Source organism: Pleuronectes platessa, chromosome 8, assembly GCF_947347685.1.
Source record: "Pleuronectes platessa chromosome 8, fPlePla1.1, whole genome shotgun sequence".
NCBI classification, from domain to species: domain Eukaryota; kingdom Metazoa; phylum Chordata; class Actinopteri; order Pleuronectiformes; family Pleuronectidae; genus Pleuronectes; species Pleuronectes platessa.
The window spans coordinates 8,405,715-8,423,582 of record NC_070633.1 but is presented as its reverse complement, the minus strand read 5'-3'; the positions used below and the strand labels follow the sequence as shown (position 1 = coordinate 8,423,582).

General features: G+C 40.0%; 1 protein-coding gene across 1 annotated transcript in view; it reads right to left on the bottom strand.

The window, feature by feature from the left end:
* il1rapl2 (interleukin 1 receptor accessory protein-like 2) overlaps nucleotides 1-17,868 on the bottom strand; it is a 296,408-nt gene that overhangs the window by 106,965 nt on the left and 171,575 nt on the right. Inside the window, exons 4-5 of the mRNA XM_053429016.1 lie at nucleotides 11,019-11,205; nucleotides 10,442-10,595 (exon numbers count right to left, since the gene is read on the bottom strand). Coding sequence (XP_053284991.1) covers nucleotides 10,442-10,595; nucleotides 11,019-11,205 — 341 coding nt within the window. The remainder of the gene's footprint in view (nucleotides 1-10,441; nucleotides 10,596-11,018; nucleotides 11,206-17,868) is intronic.

Sequence of the window (17,868 nt, the reverse complement as noted above, 5' to 3'; positions counted from 1 at the left end):
AACCCAGACGAGGAAGGCTAAAATTGGAATCATGCGTCTTATGAATGTAGGAGTGAATAAACCCGGCACTCTAACTTTTAGATAAATTAATTCTTACTCTCAAACATCCCAAAACAACAGCAGAATATTCTGTTCTTGGGGATGTTTGTCTCCTTCCCCCTCTGTCTCCTACCATCTCTCTGCAGAGCTATCTATTTAAGTTGCAAAGTCATGTTAATAGGAAGTGTGTATTTGTGAGTATGTGTGTGTGTATATGTGTGCATGAGGTTGTAGTAACCTCATCGAATCCCTGTCTTTGGAGACCAGAGCCAATTTCACAATGAATTAGGAGGTGAGACTCTAACTAGGTCACAGGCCTCTCCTACCACACTTACAAAAACACAAACACGCACAAGTGGGTACACACACACACATGCATACACGCATGCACACACACACAATGCAGCATATTGAATTGAGAGAGGGAGAGACAAGTGTACGAAAGATTAGGAGAAAACAATGTAACACTGAATGAAAGCAAGGATAGGAGAAAACACCAGAATGAGACGAGGAGGAAGAGAAGAGAAGAAGGAAGAAAGAAGAAAATAGCAAAAGAGGTGAAGAGATGGACGGTGAGAGATGTAGACAGTGGATGGTTGGGAAAGAAAGACAGGAAATCTCTGAATGTGTCCTAGTGTGTGTGTGTTTGTGGGAAATTGTCATGCAGGGGAAGTAATGTTGCATTATAGGCTTAAAATTATTCCAATGAGGTTACAAAATTTTTGCACCAGAGCAAATCTTCTTTCTGCCTTTCTTTCTTTCTTTCTTTCTTTCTTTCTTTCCTTCTCTCTTCCCTCATCTGTTTCTCTCACGCAGACACCAACATATTCAGATGCACAGGAATCCTCAGCAGTGTTAAATTTAGCCTGAATGCTGTGTACTTTGCCAACACACATTTTACTTGGAAATGCCTCTGAAATATGGATGAGACTTTTTTTTAAACATGGCTGAGGGGGGGAAGAGACAGAGGAGAAGGAAAGCAAATGGAGAGGGAGAGAGAGAGGGAGAGAGAGAGAGAGAGAGAGAGAAAGAATTGGTTGAGACAAAATATCCAGAAGAAGAAGACGATGACGTCACCTGCAGTTAATCTGGAAGATGAATGCTGACTGGATTAGTTCTGAGATTTAGAATGGAGCAGGAAGCACAGAAACTGCCAGGTAAGCCACAGGGCACAATGTAAAGGTGTATTCAGAATAAAAGTGACTTTTACAACTTTTACAAAACAATACAAGGTAAATGAAAACACATATGTGGATGTGAACTGATGCTAACTCACTGTGAATCAAGGCAAACACCTGTTTTTAAAGTGTACTAAAGAGGTCTAGCATGTAGCTACTGATGCCTTCACCTGGCTTATAATTCTAGATGTAATTATGTGTACCTTTAATTTGTGATACAGCAAATTTTGCTAAGGATGACAGATGCAATGGAAATAAATTTCAAAGTTAAAACATTCGCAGTTTTTGTATTATTTAATAATTAATTAATTGTAGCATCCCGGAAAACACTTGAGATGAACAGCATTTTGTTAGAAAGTATGTACTGACTCCAAATTTGTGCTTTTGACCTGCGAGTTGTAAAAACCTTATCTAACTCAGCTAATTATTAGCACCTCACACAGAGCAGTGCCAGGGCCGCTGGTCGTGCACTGAACAGCAGAGGCCTGAAGACGGAGCTGAAATCAATTCCCATCTGTTATGAACGGGATGTGGCTTGTGCCGTTTACATTTGCAGGAAAAGGGACAAACTCATTCACCAATCAGGACACAGCATAATGGCATCAATATCTCCTGACAATGAGGGCTCTATATATAATCATGTTGGCAGGATTACAGATTTGAACCACCAAAGAACTGCCTCTGAGGCGTCATTCTTCTTTATATCATTATTCAGGAATGTGTTCACAATAATGTCGGCAAAATAAAACATACTAACTTTGTATGAAAATAAAAATATCAAACAATAAGCTGTAAACTAGACGTTAATATTGATATGGTTGAAAGTCCGACCACCCAGAAAGACTGGTTCTTAGACAAATATTCTCTTTATGCTCCTACATGTTGAAATTTGTATATACATTTTTGGCAAAGATTATATACTTTTTAAACTATACAGTATCTTCAATGCTGCTTTGCCTTTATAATCTATTTCTGTTAACATATACATCCGCCCAGGTGTTTAGTACACATACAGGCACAAGCACTCACAAAGTCTCAGATACATCATAATACACCTACTCTTGTTTTTACAGGCTTGTGGGCAAAACCCGCAAAAACCACATGTACACACACACAGAACGCACACACACACACACACACACACACACATGCAGGGATAGAGCTGTGGAGCAGGAGAGTGGCAGATTGCTCCTGAAGGCAGCTCAGGGCTGGTGGAGCTCTTCACTGCTGGACAACAGATATATAAAAATAAAAAGATGAGAGAGTTCCGTCTGTCTGCTTCTCCGTCTCTCTCTCTCTATATTTCTGCTTCTCTTACTTTTTTTCAGCCATTCATTGGACAGCGATGAACATCAATTTGCATTTTTGTTCATTGGCTGTAACGTATTTTTAAAAGTGTTGTTTTATCTTCACACCGACACTTATTAATGCATGTTTTTGTTGACTTTGTAACGAAGTGTATATCACAGTAAAAAACTCTGCTTCAAATAAAATGTACAACCATTATGTCTCTGGCCTCCCCATGAATGTTTCCCAAAGGGCAATATTCTGCTTGAACATATAGACAAATAAACATCTCTCCATTCATTTGCTCTATCAGTCGATTCATCTCATCATTTACACATGTTATTTACATTTCTTCACATTTCTCTCCCTCCAGATCAACTGTGAAACCAAAAACAACTCTTCGAACTATAAGTTTTGAGATTCCCTTGGTTGTTGTCCGACTTGTTATGATATTATGTTTTTACACTGCATTCTTTGCATTAATCTGTTGTCTGTCCTTGTTTATTTTGTATTACCTGAATTATGAATACAACACTAATTCAGGTTCAAAGGTCAGCTCAGACTTCAGTGACCTCAGTGACCTCAGTGTGGTTCTTTCCCTTGAGGCAATAAGTGTGTGCATGTTAAAGGTAACACTTTAAAAGCCTCATTTCCTTCCTCCCCTTTTTTTTCTAACTTTACTGTGTATTTGCTCTTTCTTTCTTTCCTTCCTCCTTCTCGTTTTCCTCTTCATCTATTTCCTACTTCTCTTTCTTGCTGTTTATCTCCCTCTCTCTCTCTCTCCCTCCCTCTCTCCACTGACCCTGAGTTATCTCTGCTCTGACCCAATCAGATCCGACCTACCCAGCGGACCGTGCGTGTGCTTCATCTGTTTACGTTTGCTTAAGTATTTGTGTGCGTGTCTCACACAGATCGCACAGAATTACAAACTGCATGTTGATGAACACACATATGCAAACGCACGAAGACACACACAGACACACGCACACACACACAAAGACGAAAGAGATCTTAAAAAAGTTAATTTAAGCCTGGTTGACAATGTGGGTATGAATTCGCAGTACGAGGCTTTCTTCATATAATATTAAGCTCTGATTTGTTTACAACTGCAAATGATTAACTGTAAATGATTAACATTGACTCGGCTCAAACTTTGGCTCTGCAATGATTATTATTATTATTCCTATTAACAGATAAAGATGGTGCAGGTGTCAACAAGCAGCAACTCCTGCCCAAGTAGGATGTGACTCATAATAATAGTGTATTAATCCATTAGGGTCTTCGGAGCTTTTTTAACCTTCGATTCATAAAAGGTGCGTGAATTTTTTATTTGTCAAAATGAAGTTTCTGTTTTCTATCGTTTGATCAGTATCTTGGTCATCACGCACAGATTTGAACATTTCAGCTGTGACTTGGAACCTCTTAAACCAGGGGTCCTCAATGTTTTTCAGGCCAAGGACCCCCAAACTGGTGGAGAGATGGAGCAAGGACCCCCTACTATATATATTGTATAAAATTGTGTTTTATATTAAACTGGGCCTAGTGCCATATATAAACATAGCCACCCTGTTATTGTGCATTCAATACTAAGCCAGTCAAATATTACATGGGTTCATATGTTTTTAATTTAAACATGTGCAAGGTACAGGGTGGCCATGCCACTGGTTTTTATAAACATAACTCTTGCATACAACACTGAGCTATTAAAGTAATTCACAGATTCATGTTTTTATTTTTAACATACATGTAGAAGAGACAGTGAATCCTCAAGCCATCTGTGGATGGCACACATACGCCCACATTAGTGAGATATCGGACTCTGATAGGTAGCACACAACTTATCTAACCTTGGACTGATGGAGGTTTTCAGGCAGAGGTTCAAATCAGCCTCTCAATATGTTGGATGCATGTTAATGTGTATTTACACACATTTTGTTGGAAAAAAATTGGTTCGAAAATGAATAAAAAATTATAAAAATAATAAAAAATTGTCTACTCAACCAAACATTTTGCGACCCCCCTGCAGTACCTCTGTCTTAAACTGAACCAGCTGAAAGTAACATAGCAAGTAACCATGAGGTTTGGTGAACAGCACTTCCAGCTTGTTTCTGTCCCACTTTGGTACGTAGGAAAATGTCCCATCTGTCCAACCATGGGACAGATTGGCAGACATAAAAAAAATAAAAAGTGACACGAATCCGTAAAGATCTTGAAATAACAAAAAACTGTTCCGTGTGCGCGAGAAAATCAAAATTCCAAACTTTATTTCACAAAAAAGTGCCACGGAAAATGAAAGGATTAAGAGTATTATTATAGTTACAGTTAAACAGGATCGACTCAGTTAGAACTAGTTTATAGCAGGTTCCGGTTCTGCAGCATATAAAAGACAAATATCACATATAAAAAAATACAAAAACAGAACAAAATCAAAAAAGGGAGATGAAGAGCGATGACGACAGTACAGACAGCTTCACAGACATTGAGAGGGGAAGGGGCTTAGTGGTATGAAATAACCAGTATAAGATAAATAAGTGGTTGTGGGTCCTGCAGAAAGTGGTGGTAGCTTTTTTGAAATGTGTAACAGATGTTAATGTTCTAATGTGATAGGGATCTTATTTCAGGGTTTAGTGAGTGTGTGAGAAATCATCTCTTACCCTCACTGCTCAACTTTAAGTCCTGCATAACTGAGCTTATGGCCATGGAAGATGTTTGATTTCTAACTTGGTTTATATTTGCACATGAATTCAAATGTTGTGAAAAGCATTGCAAGCGGAAACCATTATGTATTTAAAAAAAAAAAAAAAGGCCCCAACGTTACACATTCAGTCTAGAGCATAGATCCAAGGATATCCCAAGGCCTCGGACTGAACAGCGTTGTAAACACAAGAGATTACCCAGCCCCTCCGATGTGTCCCCTCAGGTGCAGCAGTTAATTAAGAGCTGAATGTTTAGAAAAAATAAAAAGTAGAAGCTTTGAATGAAGCACATCAAGAGCGTGACGTTTACGACACGTCCTCCCTGTTGCAGGTTCTCCCTCAGTCTTTATCCAGCACTTCTTTTCTGCAGTGGAGTGTCTTTTGCAGGAATCAACGTTATAGCCAGCAGCTGATCTGGGGGCTCCGCCTGTGTCTTTACTTTAATCTCCATTTAATGTTGAAAGCACGGCAATAAAAGCTGCTGCCAAGAGACACAGACCTAACTACGGGATCAAGGACAGAGATGTTTTTCCGAGGCCTGGCACACACTGACAGATGTCTCAGGGGCTGCTTTTTACCGACAGTTATTTACAGTGGAGGCTTGCAGCGGCTGGAGATAGCGAGCTGATGTTGAAGAAATCCCTGATTTGACCGTGTGAGATAGATGGATCCTTTACACAGCGAGTGATGCTGCTCAAATCATGAAGTACCACAGCACAGTCAATCCTCAGCAGCTAGTCACATGTAAAAGAAGCACATACACATGGATATACACTATATATATGTATAACAGAGTTAAGAATGTACTGTATTTATTTTTCATTTATAATTTGTATTTGTGTTATTATTTATAACAATATTTTATATTGTTAACGCTACCTGCGGAAGTGATGTTGCTGTGCACCACCTTTTGTGCTCCCCGAAGCTCTAACTTCCTGTCGGCTCTTCCTTCCCTCAGTGCAATTTTGTTACACTGAGGGTAAGTCACTTGTTGAAATGCTCCGTGCTAACGTAAAGCGGCCACCATTTTGTTTTCGCGCCAATTATTTTGGCAGCCTTTAATGTAAATTTATTTTATTTTGTAGACTTTTGAATGGAGCAAAAAGGTTTCTGTTGGTTTCTGCAGGTATGTGGGTTTCCTTTTTGATTTAAGAACTGTTTGCCCAACAATGTGTTACTGGTGTGTGTAGATTTTATGTAATAGATAAGGGTGTGTATAGTGTGTTTTATATACTAGAAGAAAAGTATGAGTGCAATTTTGTTACACTGAGGACTTTTGAAGCAAAAAGGTTTCTCAGCTAAATAAAGAACCCAAAACCAAGTCCTGAATCTCGTGTTTACATCTGTTACACATGTACATGCACGTACACTGGCAAGCACACAAATAGGCTGTGGGTAATGAAGATTGGATCGGGGCTGGCCAGAGAATTGGCCCTAAGCTCAGTATTTGTAGAAATGTGGAGAGGAAAGAGGCTGACGGAGAGAGTCAAAGGTCTGAATGTGGGAGATTGTAGAGAAGGAGAGAGGAAAGAAAGTAATACGAGTCAGAGAGATAGTCTGGCTTCCTAAATAGGACGAGATAAATTGGCCTCACAGCAGTTTGCGTGTGGAGCTTCCAGCTGACACACACTCTTACACACACACACACACACACACATACACACACACAGTTCTGCTCAGTTCATTCAAACATAACATCCCCGTATGTTAGTTTGCTTCCCTGCTCATTTTTGTAACTTATCTGATGACATCAAGAAACAACACAGGGCTGACACAGGAGGTCGGTAGAGTGGAAGAGTCCAGCAGCTTGTTCAGGCAGCTAATTGTTGTAAGAGTAATCAAACTCATGCATTATAAGGCCTCATTATAATGTTCACTGTTTGCCACATGAGGACATAACAGAGACTTTCTATAAGCGAACATGACAATCTATCGTATAGACTTGGTCAGGTGATATCAAACACCTCTTTGAACACATTTACAAAACGTTTAGAACAGATCCAGTACAGAGATTAACATTCAAGTCCTGAGAGAAAGTGAAGTACAAAAGCATTTTATCTTTGTTTCCCTTTACATCCCTTTTACCTGCTTCTCTGCCAGAGTGTGATCTGTTCACTGTTTGAACTTCAGTATTAATCTTTCATATATATGACTAAAATTCAGCCTGGAAAACTCATTGTACAAGAAACATTTTCATCATGTATTTTATTTCATCAGGCAAAAGACTTCTCCAGCACACTTGCTATGCTTGTTTCTGTCACTGGATATCTTTTGTATGCTCCATTGGATTTTTGGTCAACAAAAAAGCTGAACTTTTTACTTTCTACGTAGTAACACCATCCTTTGAGCCATTTCTCTCTAAATAATCCGTGTTAAGTCTGGCTTCAGGTTCAACCGGAGCGATGTTCCAGAGAGACAGCTCAATACGGGGACCAGCCGATTCTATTTCCTTTATAGTGTACGCTGAGAAAATGTGTAAGAAAGACTGTGATTCCACCTTCCCACTGTTATCTCCCTCCACATGAGCGTAGATGAAGGCAACTCAGAAAATGTGGTGCTGAATTATTCCATGGCAAATGAAGCAGTGGCTGCTCATATCAGCTCCACTGAACAAGAGGAAGCTGCACGTCTGAACCACCGGCACGATGAGCAAGATGAGAAAAAAAAGGACTGACTCTGGTTCTGGGATTCAAAATGTAAGAGATATGAAACAGTGAATTGTAAGAGAGTGCAGTCACTGAAGCTGTATCTGCTTTCACTGCATGCTTCTTATCATGGTACATCACATTATGAAAGACTGGAGGGTCACTCAGTGTGTCAGTGTGTGTGTGTGAGTGTGTGATTGTGTGTGTGTGTGTGTGTTATTGCGAGTGTCTGTGTGTCATAGAAAATAAAAATGTGCATATTGCACATGGCACAACAATGAGTGCAAAATCAGGAATTTGCAACAAATCGAAGAGACTGAAGCTCTCTCACATAAGCGTGCAGACACACACACACATACACCCCCCCTACACACACTCACGCACACACATTCATACAAGCACAGTGCACAACTTTGTATTTGTATCTTAGTGAGGATGCTCATTGACATAGTGCGTCCCCTAGACCCTTATCCTAACCTTAACGATCACAACTAACTAACTGATGCCTTACTTTGACCTTTAAGTAATTTTAACACTAAACACACTAAAATCAAGTCTTGACACTCAAACATATATAGTGGGTCAGAAAAGAGGACCAGTCAAAATGTCCTCGCACTCAAAGGTCTAGGCTCAAAATGGTCCTCACTAAGATATCTGTACTAGTACAAAGATGTGCTCACCAAACCACACACACACACAAACACATACACCCACACACACGCTTATAACAGCAAAGTGCAGATGTTACTGACGAGTCAAAGTTAGGTCAGAAATAACTGGAGCTTGAAACATTCTCTGGGAATAAGACAAATGAACTCAAAATCACAAATACACAACCCTGTGCCAGCAGCAGTGTAAATGTACTGAATTGTTTCCAGGCAGCTTTGCATTGTGCATTCAAGGAAACTTTAAAAGAGCTGTAGTAATGATGAATGAAGTATTGCTGAGTCGCGGCATCTGTCAAAATAATGGATGGAGTCAGTGAGAAATCCACTGTATATTAAAAGCTGGCAGAGCACATATTCCTGCCATGGTTTAACTCCTCTCTGTTTCTGAGATGGCAGTGAGTTTACACAAACTCCTTCTGGGGGGTTTAATGCACCTCCCAATCAGAGAGATCAGATAGAAACTCAGGTATGTGGTCACGGTATTATTCACCAGTCGTTACCAGTCCTGACGAACTAATGTATCCCTGCTAGGGTTGCAAAATTCCGTGAATATTCCAAGCTGGAAACTTTCCATGGGAATTAACGGGAATATACGGGAATTAATGGGAATTAACAGGAAATTGTGTGGGTAAACTGTATTTACCTTGTCATATATAGACATAAATACAAACCTTTTGTTTTGTCATAGGCTGATTTGAGCCCTGAGGAAACTTTGGGCACTTGACTATATGCTTCTGCATCTTTGTGTCATTCTCAACATAGGTCATTGCACAGTATTTGTAAATGTACACAGCCTTTCCTTCTACATTGGCTGGGGTGAAATGTCTCCACACATGAGATAGTGCACGTGGAATTGTTCTGTAGAATAAGATGAGAAATAAGGTTGTAAAAAAACACAAATGCAATGCCAGAGATATAAATAGTTAGCCAAACAATTTGAATCGTCTTTAAAAATATTTTACGATTGATGGATAAATGAATAGAAAGAGTCTAGATGAACAGATGAACAATCCTCAATCAGCATGCTAATATATTTCCCCAAGTAATATCATCGAAACTTACCTGACTAGTCCTGCACACTACAGCTGGCCTCAATAGCCCTTCTGTAGCGTGCAGGATGCTGGGAATTATCTGTCCATGTGATGGAGAAATGCACAGTGCAGGGTTGAAATTCAACGTGCAGGCTGTGCTGCATTCCATACATCTTTAAAACAGTTTTGAATGATGTTTTTATTGCTCAGCGTTTAATTTGCGTATATATTTTTTTTTCAAAATTCCCAAAATTCCCGAGGTGAATATTCCCAAGGAAAGTTTCCGGAAAGTGTCCGTAAATTTACCGGAAAATGTTCGCCCCTTTGCAACCCTAATCCCTGCATCCTTCATTCATTTATTCTCCCATCAGTGACAGTAACACTGGGACGTAATAAAAAGGATTTTTACCTTCAGAGCCCTTCAATATGTCTAGGTCTCCTGTAAAAACGGCTCCACGTTAGAAATACAGCCATTGGAGTAAAGATTATGATCTGAAATTTACAACCACATTTAGTCCCGTTCAAATATTTTCCCCTTGAAACCCCACTTTGACTGTGCTGCTGTCAGCTGCTCCAAACACCTTCAGCAATGGGAAATCCACAAGCTGCGACACCATCAAACCAGTTTTACTTTAATCTATCCCCATTGAATCGTTACTTTTACAATCCGAGGGATGTACCAACATCAGACTGAGCAGGAGGTTACTAAAAAACCAGGGTGTGATGATGTGGATGTGCTCACGTCCATTTTGCCACCATTTTGCCACTGAACCAAGTCAGTGGCCAAATCCCATGTTTCACCAAAGCAGCTCATCCTGCAGAATCATTTCAAAACCACAAACTGCAAGAACACAAGATATGTATTTTCCACTCGTTCATGCATGAGCTGTGTCCTACCTGTCACTTTGAGTTGTGTTGTCCGCCGCACCACTCTCGATCCATACTGTAACTCACAGGTGTAATTTCCCCCGTCGCCCTCCTCCACCTCGGGTATCCACAGGTGGGTGGTGTTCAGCATGATGGAACTCCTCCATTCAACCCGCTCACACTCCTGACACACAGGCAGAAGGGATGCGTTACAATCGTCTGGACATTCATGGATAAGGAACGGCTCTAAATAGCTGCTTACAAGAAAGCACTAAAACATCTCCTAAAATGATCCAGAGAGGCTGTGTGTGAGAATCAAAATGTCTGAGTCACTGGCTCCAGACATTTTCCAGGGTTTCCTCCTGCCAGCCACTGGGTAGAACCTCTGCAGAATGTCTGATTGAGCTCATGTGAGAACACAGTTGAAGATTAAAGGATTCACCACAAGTAAGTGGGCACGTTCATGACGTTCTAGCATATGACAAATGGGAAAAAGAGTTGACACACACGAAGACATCTTTGTTGCATGGACATTTTCTGCCGTTCATATCTGTGATAGCGTGTGTTTGTGAGTGTGTGTGTGTGTGTGTGTTTGTGTGTGTCATACCTTGTACCAGGTCATATGTGGCTGCTTGTACGGAGCCATGTAGTCCTCTATATCAGGGCAGGTGACCATTTTGCTGTGAGTTATCTCAGCTTTCTCCAGGTGGCGGATTTTGCTGCTGAAGCATCTCCCCTCATCGCTCTCCTCCACCGTCATCGACATGGACACTTTCATGCAGTACGTTGAGTTCCTGAAAGGTTTACAGACAAAACAAAGAGAACGTGTCTTTACTATTATAGGAGGCTGGAGCGTATCATCCGTTCTGCTGAGAAGGTGATCGGCTGCAATCTGCCATCTCTACAGGACCTGTTTGCCTCGAGGACCCTGAGGCGTGCAGGTAGGATTGTGGCTGATCCCTCCCACCCGGGTCACAAACTCTTTGAGGTTCTTCCCTCGGGCAGGAGGCTGCGGGCCATCAGGACCAAAACCTCCCGCCACAAGAGCAGCTTCTTCCCGGCTGCAGTTGGCCTTATCAACAAGGCCCGGCACCCCCACCAGACTCTGACTTTTATTCCGCCCCCACACCTCAAGGATGTGTTAAATTAACACATTATATTATATGATATTATTCTGCATTACATTGCATATGGCAATCTGACACTGTTCACTGTCTTGCATCTTGCATTTCACTTTTTACTTCACTTTTTATATCTTTTATCTATTATATATATTTATTTAGATATGTATGTCTAAATAAATGTTACTTTGTATAAATATTAGAAAAGGGAGTAAATAAGAAGTAAATAGTAAGTAAATATAAATTGTTTCATTTTATTACTTTTCTTATGTGTGTTGTATTTATTGTGTTTTTATATTTTTATGTTTCTATGTTCATTGTATGCACCAATAACCAGAGCAAATTCCTTGTAGGTGTAAACTTACTTGGCAATAAATACTTTCTGATTCTGATTCTGATTATGTTCCTCTACTTACACTGTCAGACTTTTAAACATTACAATATGCAGAGCTCTGGAATGAAAAATCACCAATAAAGTCTCAAGTTGAAGTTGTGGCTCTGAACTTTGGCAGCATCACCCATACGATACATATGTGAGGTGTGTTTCTATGGCCTGTGCTGCAAACCGCTTGTGTTTGTTTTGAGAAGATTTGTTTATCCATCCAACGGGGAATGGCAACTGTGACAGGAGGGGTTCTACACTGAAACATTGTCAATGAAACAGTGTGTTTTCATGTAGACCATTTGGCACCTTTGTGGGTATTCTGGTGAAATTATAGGCCCTTCTGACATCTCAGTGTTTTGTTGACAACAGTGAAACCAGAGGAAATTACTGGTTGTACAACCTTCAGCGCCAACAAGCAAAACACTTTTATAAGAAATTAAAGTCTGTAAAGGCCCAGTTTGAGGATGGGGTTGAGAGAAACGTCTTTTCCCTCTAGGGCCCGTTTCTTGTTTTGTCATCATAGCAGTTGCTGAAAGGTCAATCGTGATTCCAAATAAGGAGACTGCAGGTTTTACTAATTGAAACAATGGCTCAATGACTCCATCAACAACCGACTCCAGTCATCATGAATCTTCTCGTTTAAACTGTGACCATTAAACATGTTGGGGTTCATCCTCTTTTCTTCCCATTTAGGATAATTTCCATTGTCAGCTGGTACTTGCTATTGTAATGAATGAGTTTACCATTAACCCTGGTGTCATAACTATGGGACAAATTTAAAAGATCAGTGTCGTAATATAATATTTAGGGACCCAATTCCATAGTATTGACCAATAATACACAACCAGGGACATTTAAAAAAAGGTGTTTAAACACACAAAACTGAGTAAGGAATAGGGTTAAACCAATATTAATCTATGTTGATGAACCATGACTATGTTGCATGGACACCGATATTTTAATTATTTCTTATAATTGTTAATATATTTATAAATATTTACATTGTTGTTGACATGTTAGGGATTATAGTAAGGTTATGACTCACATCATCATGTCCGCTACATTATTACCATGTTATTACACCAGTTTATAAAACCTAACTTGAAATAGATTAACTTACAATGTTACTGTATACCATTTTGAGTGTTTTCTTCCAAATTTTGCAAAAGGTTGTTTTGTTACAGGACACATCTTTATTGTTTTGTTTATTGTTTAATTGGCCTAATTAAACTCTTTGGAAAATAATCCCACTATAAGCGCCTGCTCAGGACTAACGACTGACTCTTAGTTAACTAGCGAGCAACAGGAGGGTTTTGCTGCATGAAGAACAACACAAAACATTTCACACAGGAGTGAGTGGTGAATCGATAAAAAGCTAAAAATTGAGTGACTATTTGACTGACATTCATCAGGTACCCAGAGACACAACTCCAAATAAATACTAATGTTGCTCCACGTCTGTTTGATGTGTAAATAGACAACTGCACCCTGGTGGCAAGAAAAATCCAAATCAAATTAAATAAATTAAACATTATTCTTGTTATGGTACGATCAAGATACATATATATTTTTGGGGGTCAGTGTGGACATATGTGAAGTAGTTAGAGTAGATTGGTAGGCTGTGTAAGAATACAGTGACTTGTTATGTGTGTTGTTGCTCTACTCTTTTAATGATGATATTTGAAGTGTGACAGCACGTCCTTGAGACGGATTACCTCATGCTATCAACAGAACAAACTTTTGAGCCAGTTAGGATTTGTATGATGCAATGTGGTTTCAACGTCACTTTGGATTTGAAGTCTTAAAATTGGCTGAAGGTGATCGTAAACGTTTGTGTAGGTCTTCCTGTGTGTGTTCTGCCAAGTTCACCTCCAGACACAAAAGAGCACATTGATCTCTCTTTCTTTCTACCTCACCCATGTGCGCGCACACACACACAAACACACACAGGACTCAGCTATTGTCCCCTTACCACAACCTCTCATCTAAGTGGATCAAAACCACTTATCCCATCAATGCTGCGTATCTCTCTACGTGTGTGTGTGTGTGTGTGTGTATGTGTGTTGTACAGGGGACGCAGGGTTTCTTTAGTCACTGACCAGGACCACTGAGCATTGAACTGGAGGCCTGCAAAGCCTTTTATCCGTCCATCCCTCAGCTACTCTCCTCATCAATCCATCTCTAGGCTGCAGCATCTTGTTTTCTCCTCCACTGATTCACTTACCTTTACCTTCTCATGCCCCCATCTATCTGTGTATCTCGCCCTCTGACACACAGATCATCCAGCCTTTCATGAACCGCTAACATTGTTACCTCTGCCCAAAAGGTTATCTTTTCAACCCTGTCAGTTTGTCTTGTGGTTGGTTGGCTTGTTTGGTTGTATGTTTGATTGTCAGCAGAATTTTGATAAAAACCCCTGAACAGATTTCCATAAAACCTTGAAAGATGCAGCATGGGCCGACCACAGTGGCCGTTCAATTTTGGGAAAGATTTGGGGAAATTGGGCAGATCCGTCATTATGAAATTAGAGTTTTTTCGACATTTTCCTCTACGGAATATTTAATGGATGAATTGATGACCACTGGATCTTGATCAGACACATTTGCCATATTTGGGGGGCTGGTGTCTATGAGTGTGTTCAATTTTGTGTGTATTGGGCGAATATAAGGGAATGTTGGGCATTGGCACAAGTGCCATTCTAGACATTGCTATTACTCAGAGGCAGTGTCAATATTGTTAACAAAGACTGACTAATAGTAGTAGTATAACATCCATGTTTCACTGCAAAAACATAGCTAAAATACAATAGAAGTAACAAATGGAAACTAGAAATATAGTGAAATTCACAATTTTGGGAAACATAGACATGTATATATACATGTACGATCACATTTAAAGGAAATACCAAGAATATGTTCATGCATGTGCACATTTGTTGATACTTCTGCATATACAGGTGTTTTCATCAGAATGGGGGTCAGTAGCCCTGACCACTGAACATTGACTGACACACATACAGTATTGTATACAGACACATGGTGCACTTTCTGATTCTATAGTCGTTTTGGTTATAATGAGTTTGATAGAATCTGATAATGATCTAATTAAGTGATGTTACAAGTTTATTCTAATCTTTACTATAATTGGTAAAAACCAGAAAAAATCGATATTTGAATGTTAAAAACTGAGACACTGCAGTGAAACAGATGTCTGTCCTGATTCAGGACACCAAGCTTTAAACCGAGACAGTCGTGGAATAATGGAAAACTATATTATAATAACAATGAGTCAGTGCTGTGTTTATCTCATGCTATTATCTTATTGCTGCTGACATCCAGTGCCCAAGAACCTCATCCACTTCAGGTCTCTTAAGTATGATGAGTTTTTTACTGCTTGTTTGGGTAAACCTAAACCACTGGCCTAATTCTATAGTAGTGATTCAGGACTTTACTGAGGATTTGAATGTGGATACCTGGGCCGAGTCTCAGTTTGACTTTGAGTCGGGCTCAGTTACATCGGCTGGGCTCTCTTCTTCGTTTTTACAAGGCATTTGTCCAAGATTGGGGAGAACCTGCCGGGTTCAGTAGGTTTTTTCTCAGTCGGACAGATTTGGACACTAAATCCCACGAGAGCTGCACTCTCTTCTCGTAAGTAATGTACATTCAATTATGTGTGAAAATGTATGACATATAAATAAATCACATGATAATTTTTTACTAGAAATTATGAACTATCTAAATTCAAAGACGACTTCGGTCGTCACTTGGAACATCACTAAAATAGAAACACTTCCAAAAGCAGAAATGGATTTTATGTAAAAGTGCCCTTTCATCTTGTTGCTGTTATGATGCTGTTGTTCAAATCTCTGCCAGTGACACACACTGAACTGAGATGATCTAAACTGAGGAGAAGTGAAGCAGCTTCTATTGTCTCCCTCTCCGCTGCGTCCCTCCACATTGCCTTCTCTCCCGCTCTGCCTGTCCGACCCCAAAAAAGCCAGATATAAATGCCAAATACTAAATGGTAAAAAACAGCATCAATGTAAAGAAGATATGTCTCATGACGATTCAATTAGACTGCAATGGAAACGCTGTGTCAGAAGCATTTAGCACATGCTGTGCACCTCTTACGAATGCAAATTGTGTGTCTGTGTGTGGGTGTATTCATATCTGGCGCTGTGTGGAATACATTTAAATGTTTCAGTTAGTAAAATACCCCTGGAGTAAAAGACACTGAAGTATCCAATGCTTTACCCGCTGCACCGCCGCACATCTGGTTTCTTTGTCTTGCTGTACTCTACTGACAAATGATCTTTGCACCAAAAGTAATGATTGACCTTATTATTGGAATTCAATATCATTTTCTTTGGCCTAATTCCTGTTAGGCAAACCAGAGAAACCCAACACCGCAAATATTAAGGCAAAATGCAGGAGATAAATTAATGTAACCATACTCAAACTAACCCTTAACTGATAACATAGCACCCACACCTAATTATGTTCATGCACTTTGTCTGAGACGCTTTGAAAAATGAAGAAAATTACTGATTAAGGAGGAAGCAGATAGAGCAGAGTGAAAGTTCGAGCGTTCACCAGAAGAAAAAGACAAGAACACATCATTTCATCCCACACATCTCCTGCCGGTGTTGAACATCACAGCAGCTCCTGTGTGTTTCCACAGACCGTCAGAGGTTGGAACTTCCCTTTAATTGGCGTCTTCCAAGAAAAACTTCAGTCAACGCAGGAATTCAAAGGTGTTGGGAATAAATGCATCAGTTTCCTTGCCAGCGGATGTGTTTGTAACATTCCTCCTTGATTCTAAGTCTCCGCAGACACTTGGCATTGCCCAGACAGAGCCGGCATGACAGATTAACGTTTCCATTTACGTGCACATTGTCCATGCATTTACGTCACTGTAGCTATCCATACTATTTAGAGAAGGCGTTTTGACACTGTGGAAATGACTCTCTTTGTTGTCAAAAGCTAAATCCGAGAATCAATACCACTTTCAAGTCTGTTTGCTAAATAGAAAGGCGAGACTTGAGGCCCGGCTTGACAACCAGACGTAGCAGTTTTTGTGCTAAGTCGAGGTAACTGGCTCCGGATCTCTGATTGTATTCAATACAGATGGGTTATTGTTCAACTCTTGAAAAAAGTGCAAATAATTTCCCCAAATGTCAAACGCTAACTTTGGAGGGAAATGAAAATGCAGTTTAATATTGTTGGCACACCAACGGTACACTGTAGAAAGTTAAATCTACTAGTTAGGACTTGGTCTTTGTGGTAAAATTCTAGGCACTTTGTACAATGGTTTCCACAAGAAATGACAATAAATCCCCCTGAAAGTAAAAGCTATTAACGGAACATCTCAGCCCTGAAGACAGCTGATAATAGGAATATCTGTCAAGCAGAAGGAGGAGGACATTTATGTGGCACAGGACTTTGTTAAGCAGACAGGGAAATGGCTGCAGGACACACAGCGACGAGAGAAGATTTCCAAGTACAAACAAATCGAGTTAATATAATGCTACATATCAGATTGTGTGGGATAGCATTTGTGGCTCTTCTTGATCTTATTAGAGATGTGTTTGCATTGCCTCGGGCTCTTTCAGTCTCATGAGACGTGCACACTTTGCAGACCATCAAAGCAGTATAAACAGCACTAGTGTTTATCAGGATCACTTATGGGACACGTGTCCATGGCACTCAGAGTCTAATCTGTTTTCAGCAAACCCCCTCACTGTGCCTAGACTTGGCACTATATCTGTAGGAAATAGCATTACTGTGTTATTTAAAAAATAAGCTGCGGTAATACGATTATTGCATTCACATGAATAAAAGAATTTGAGTTATCTGTGTCGTGAGGACAGCAGATATGTTAAAGGGTCAGTTCACTCAATTGCATGTTAGTGTTCTTTAGACTGAGTTAAGCTCTCACTGCACAAAATGTGA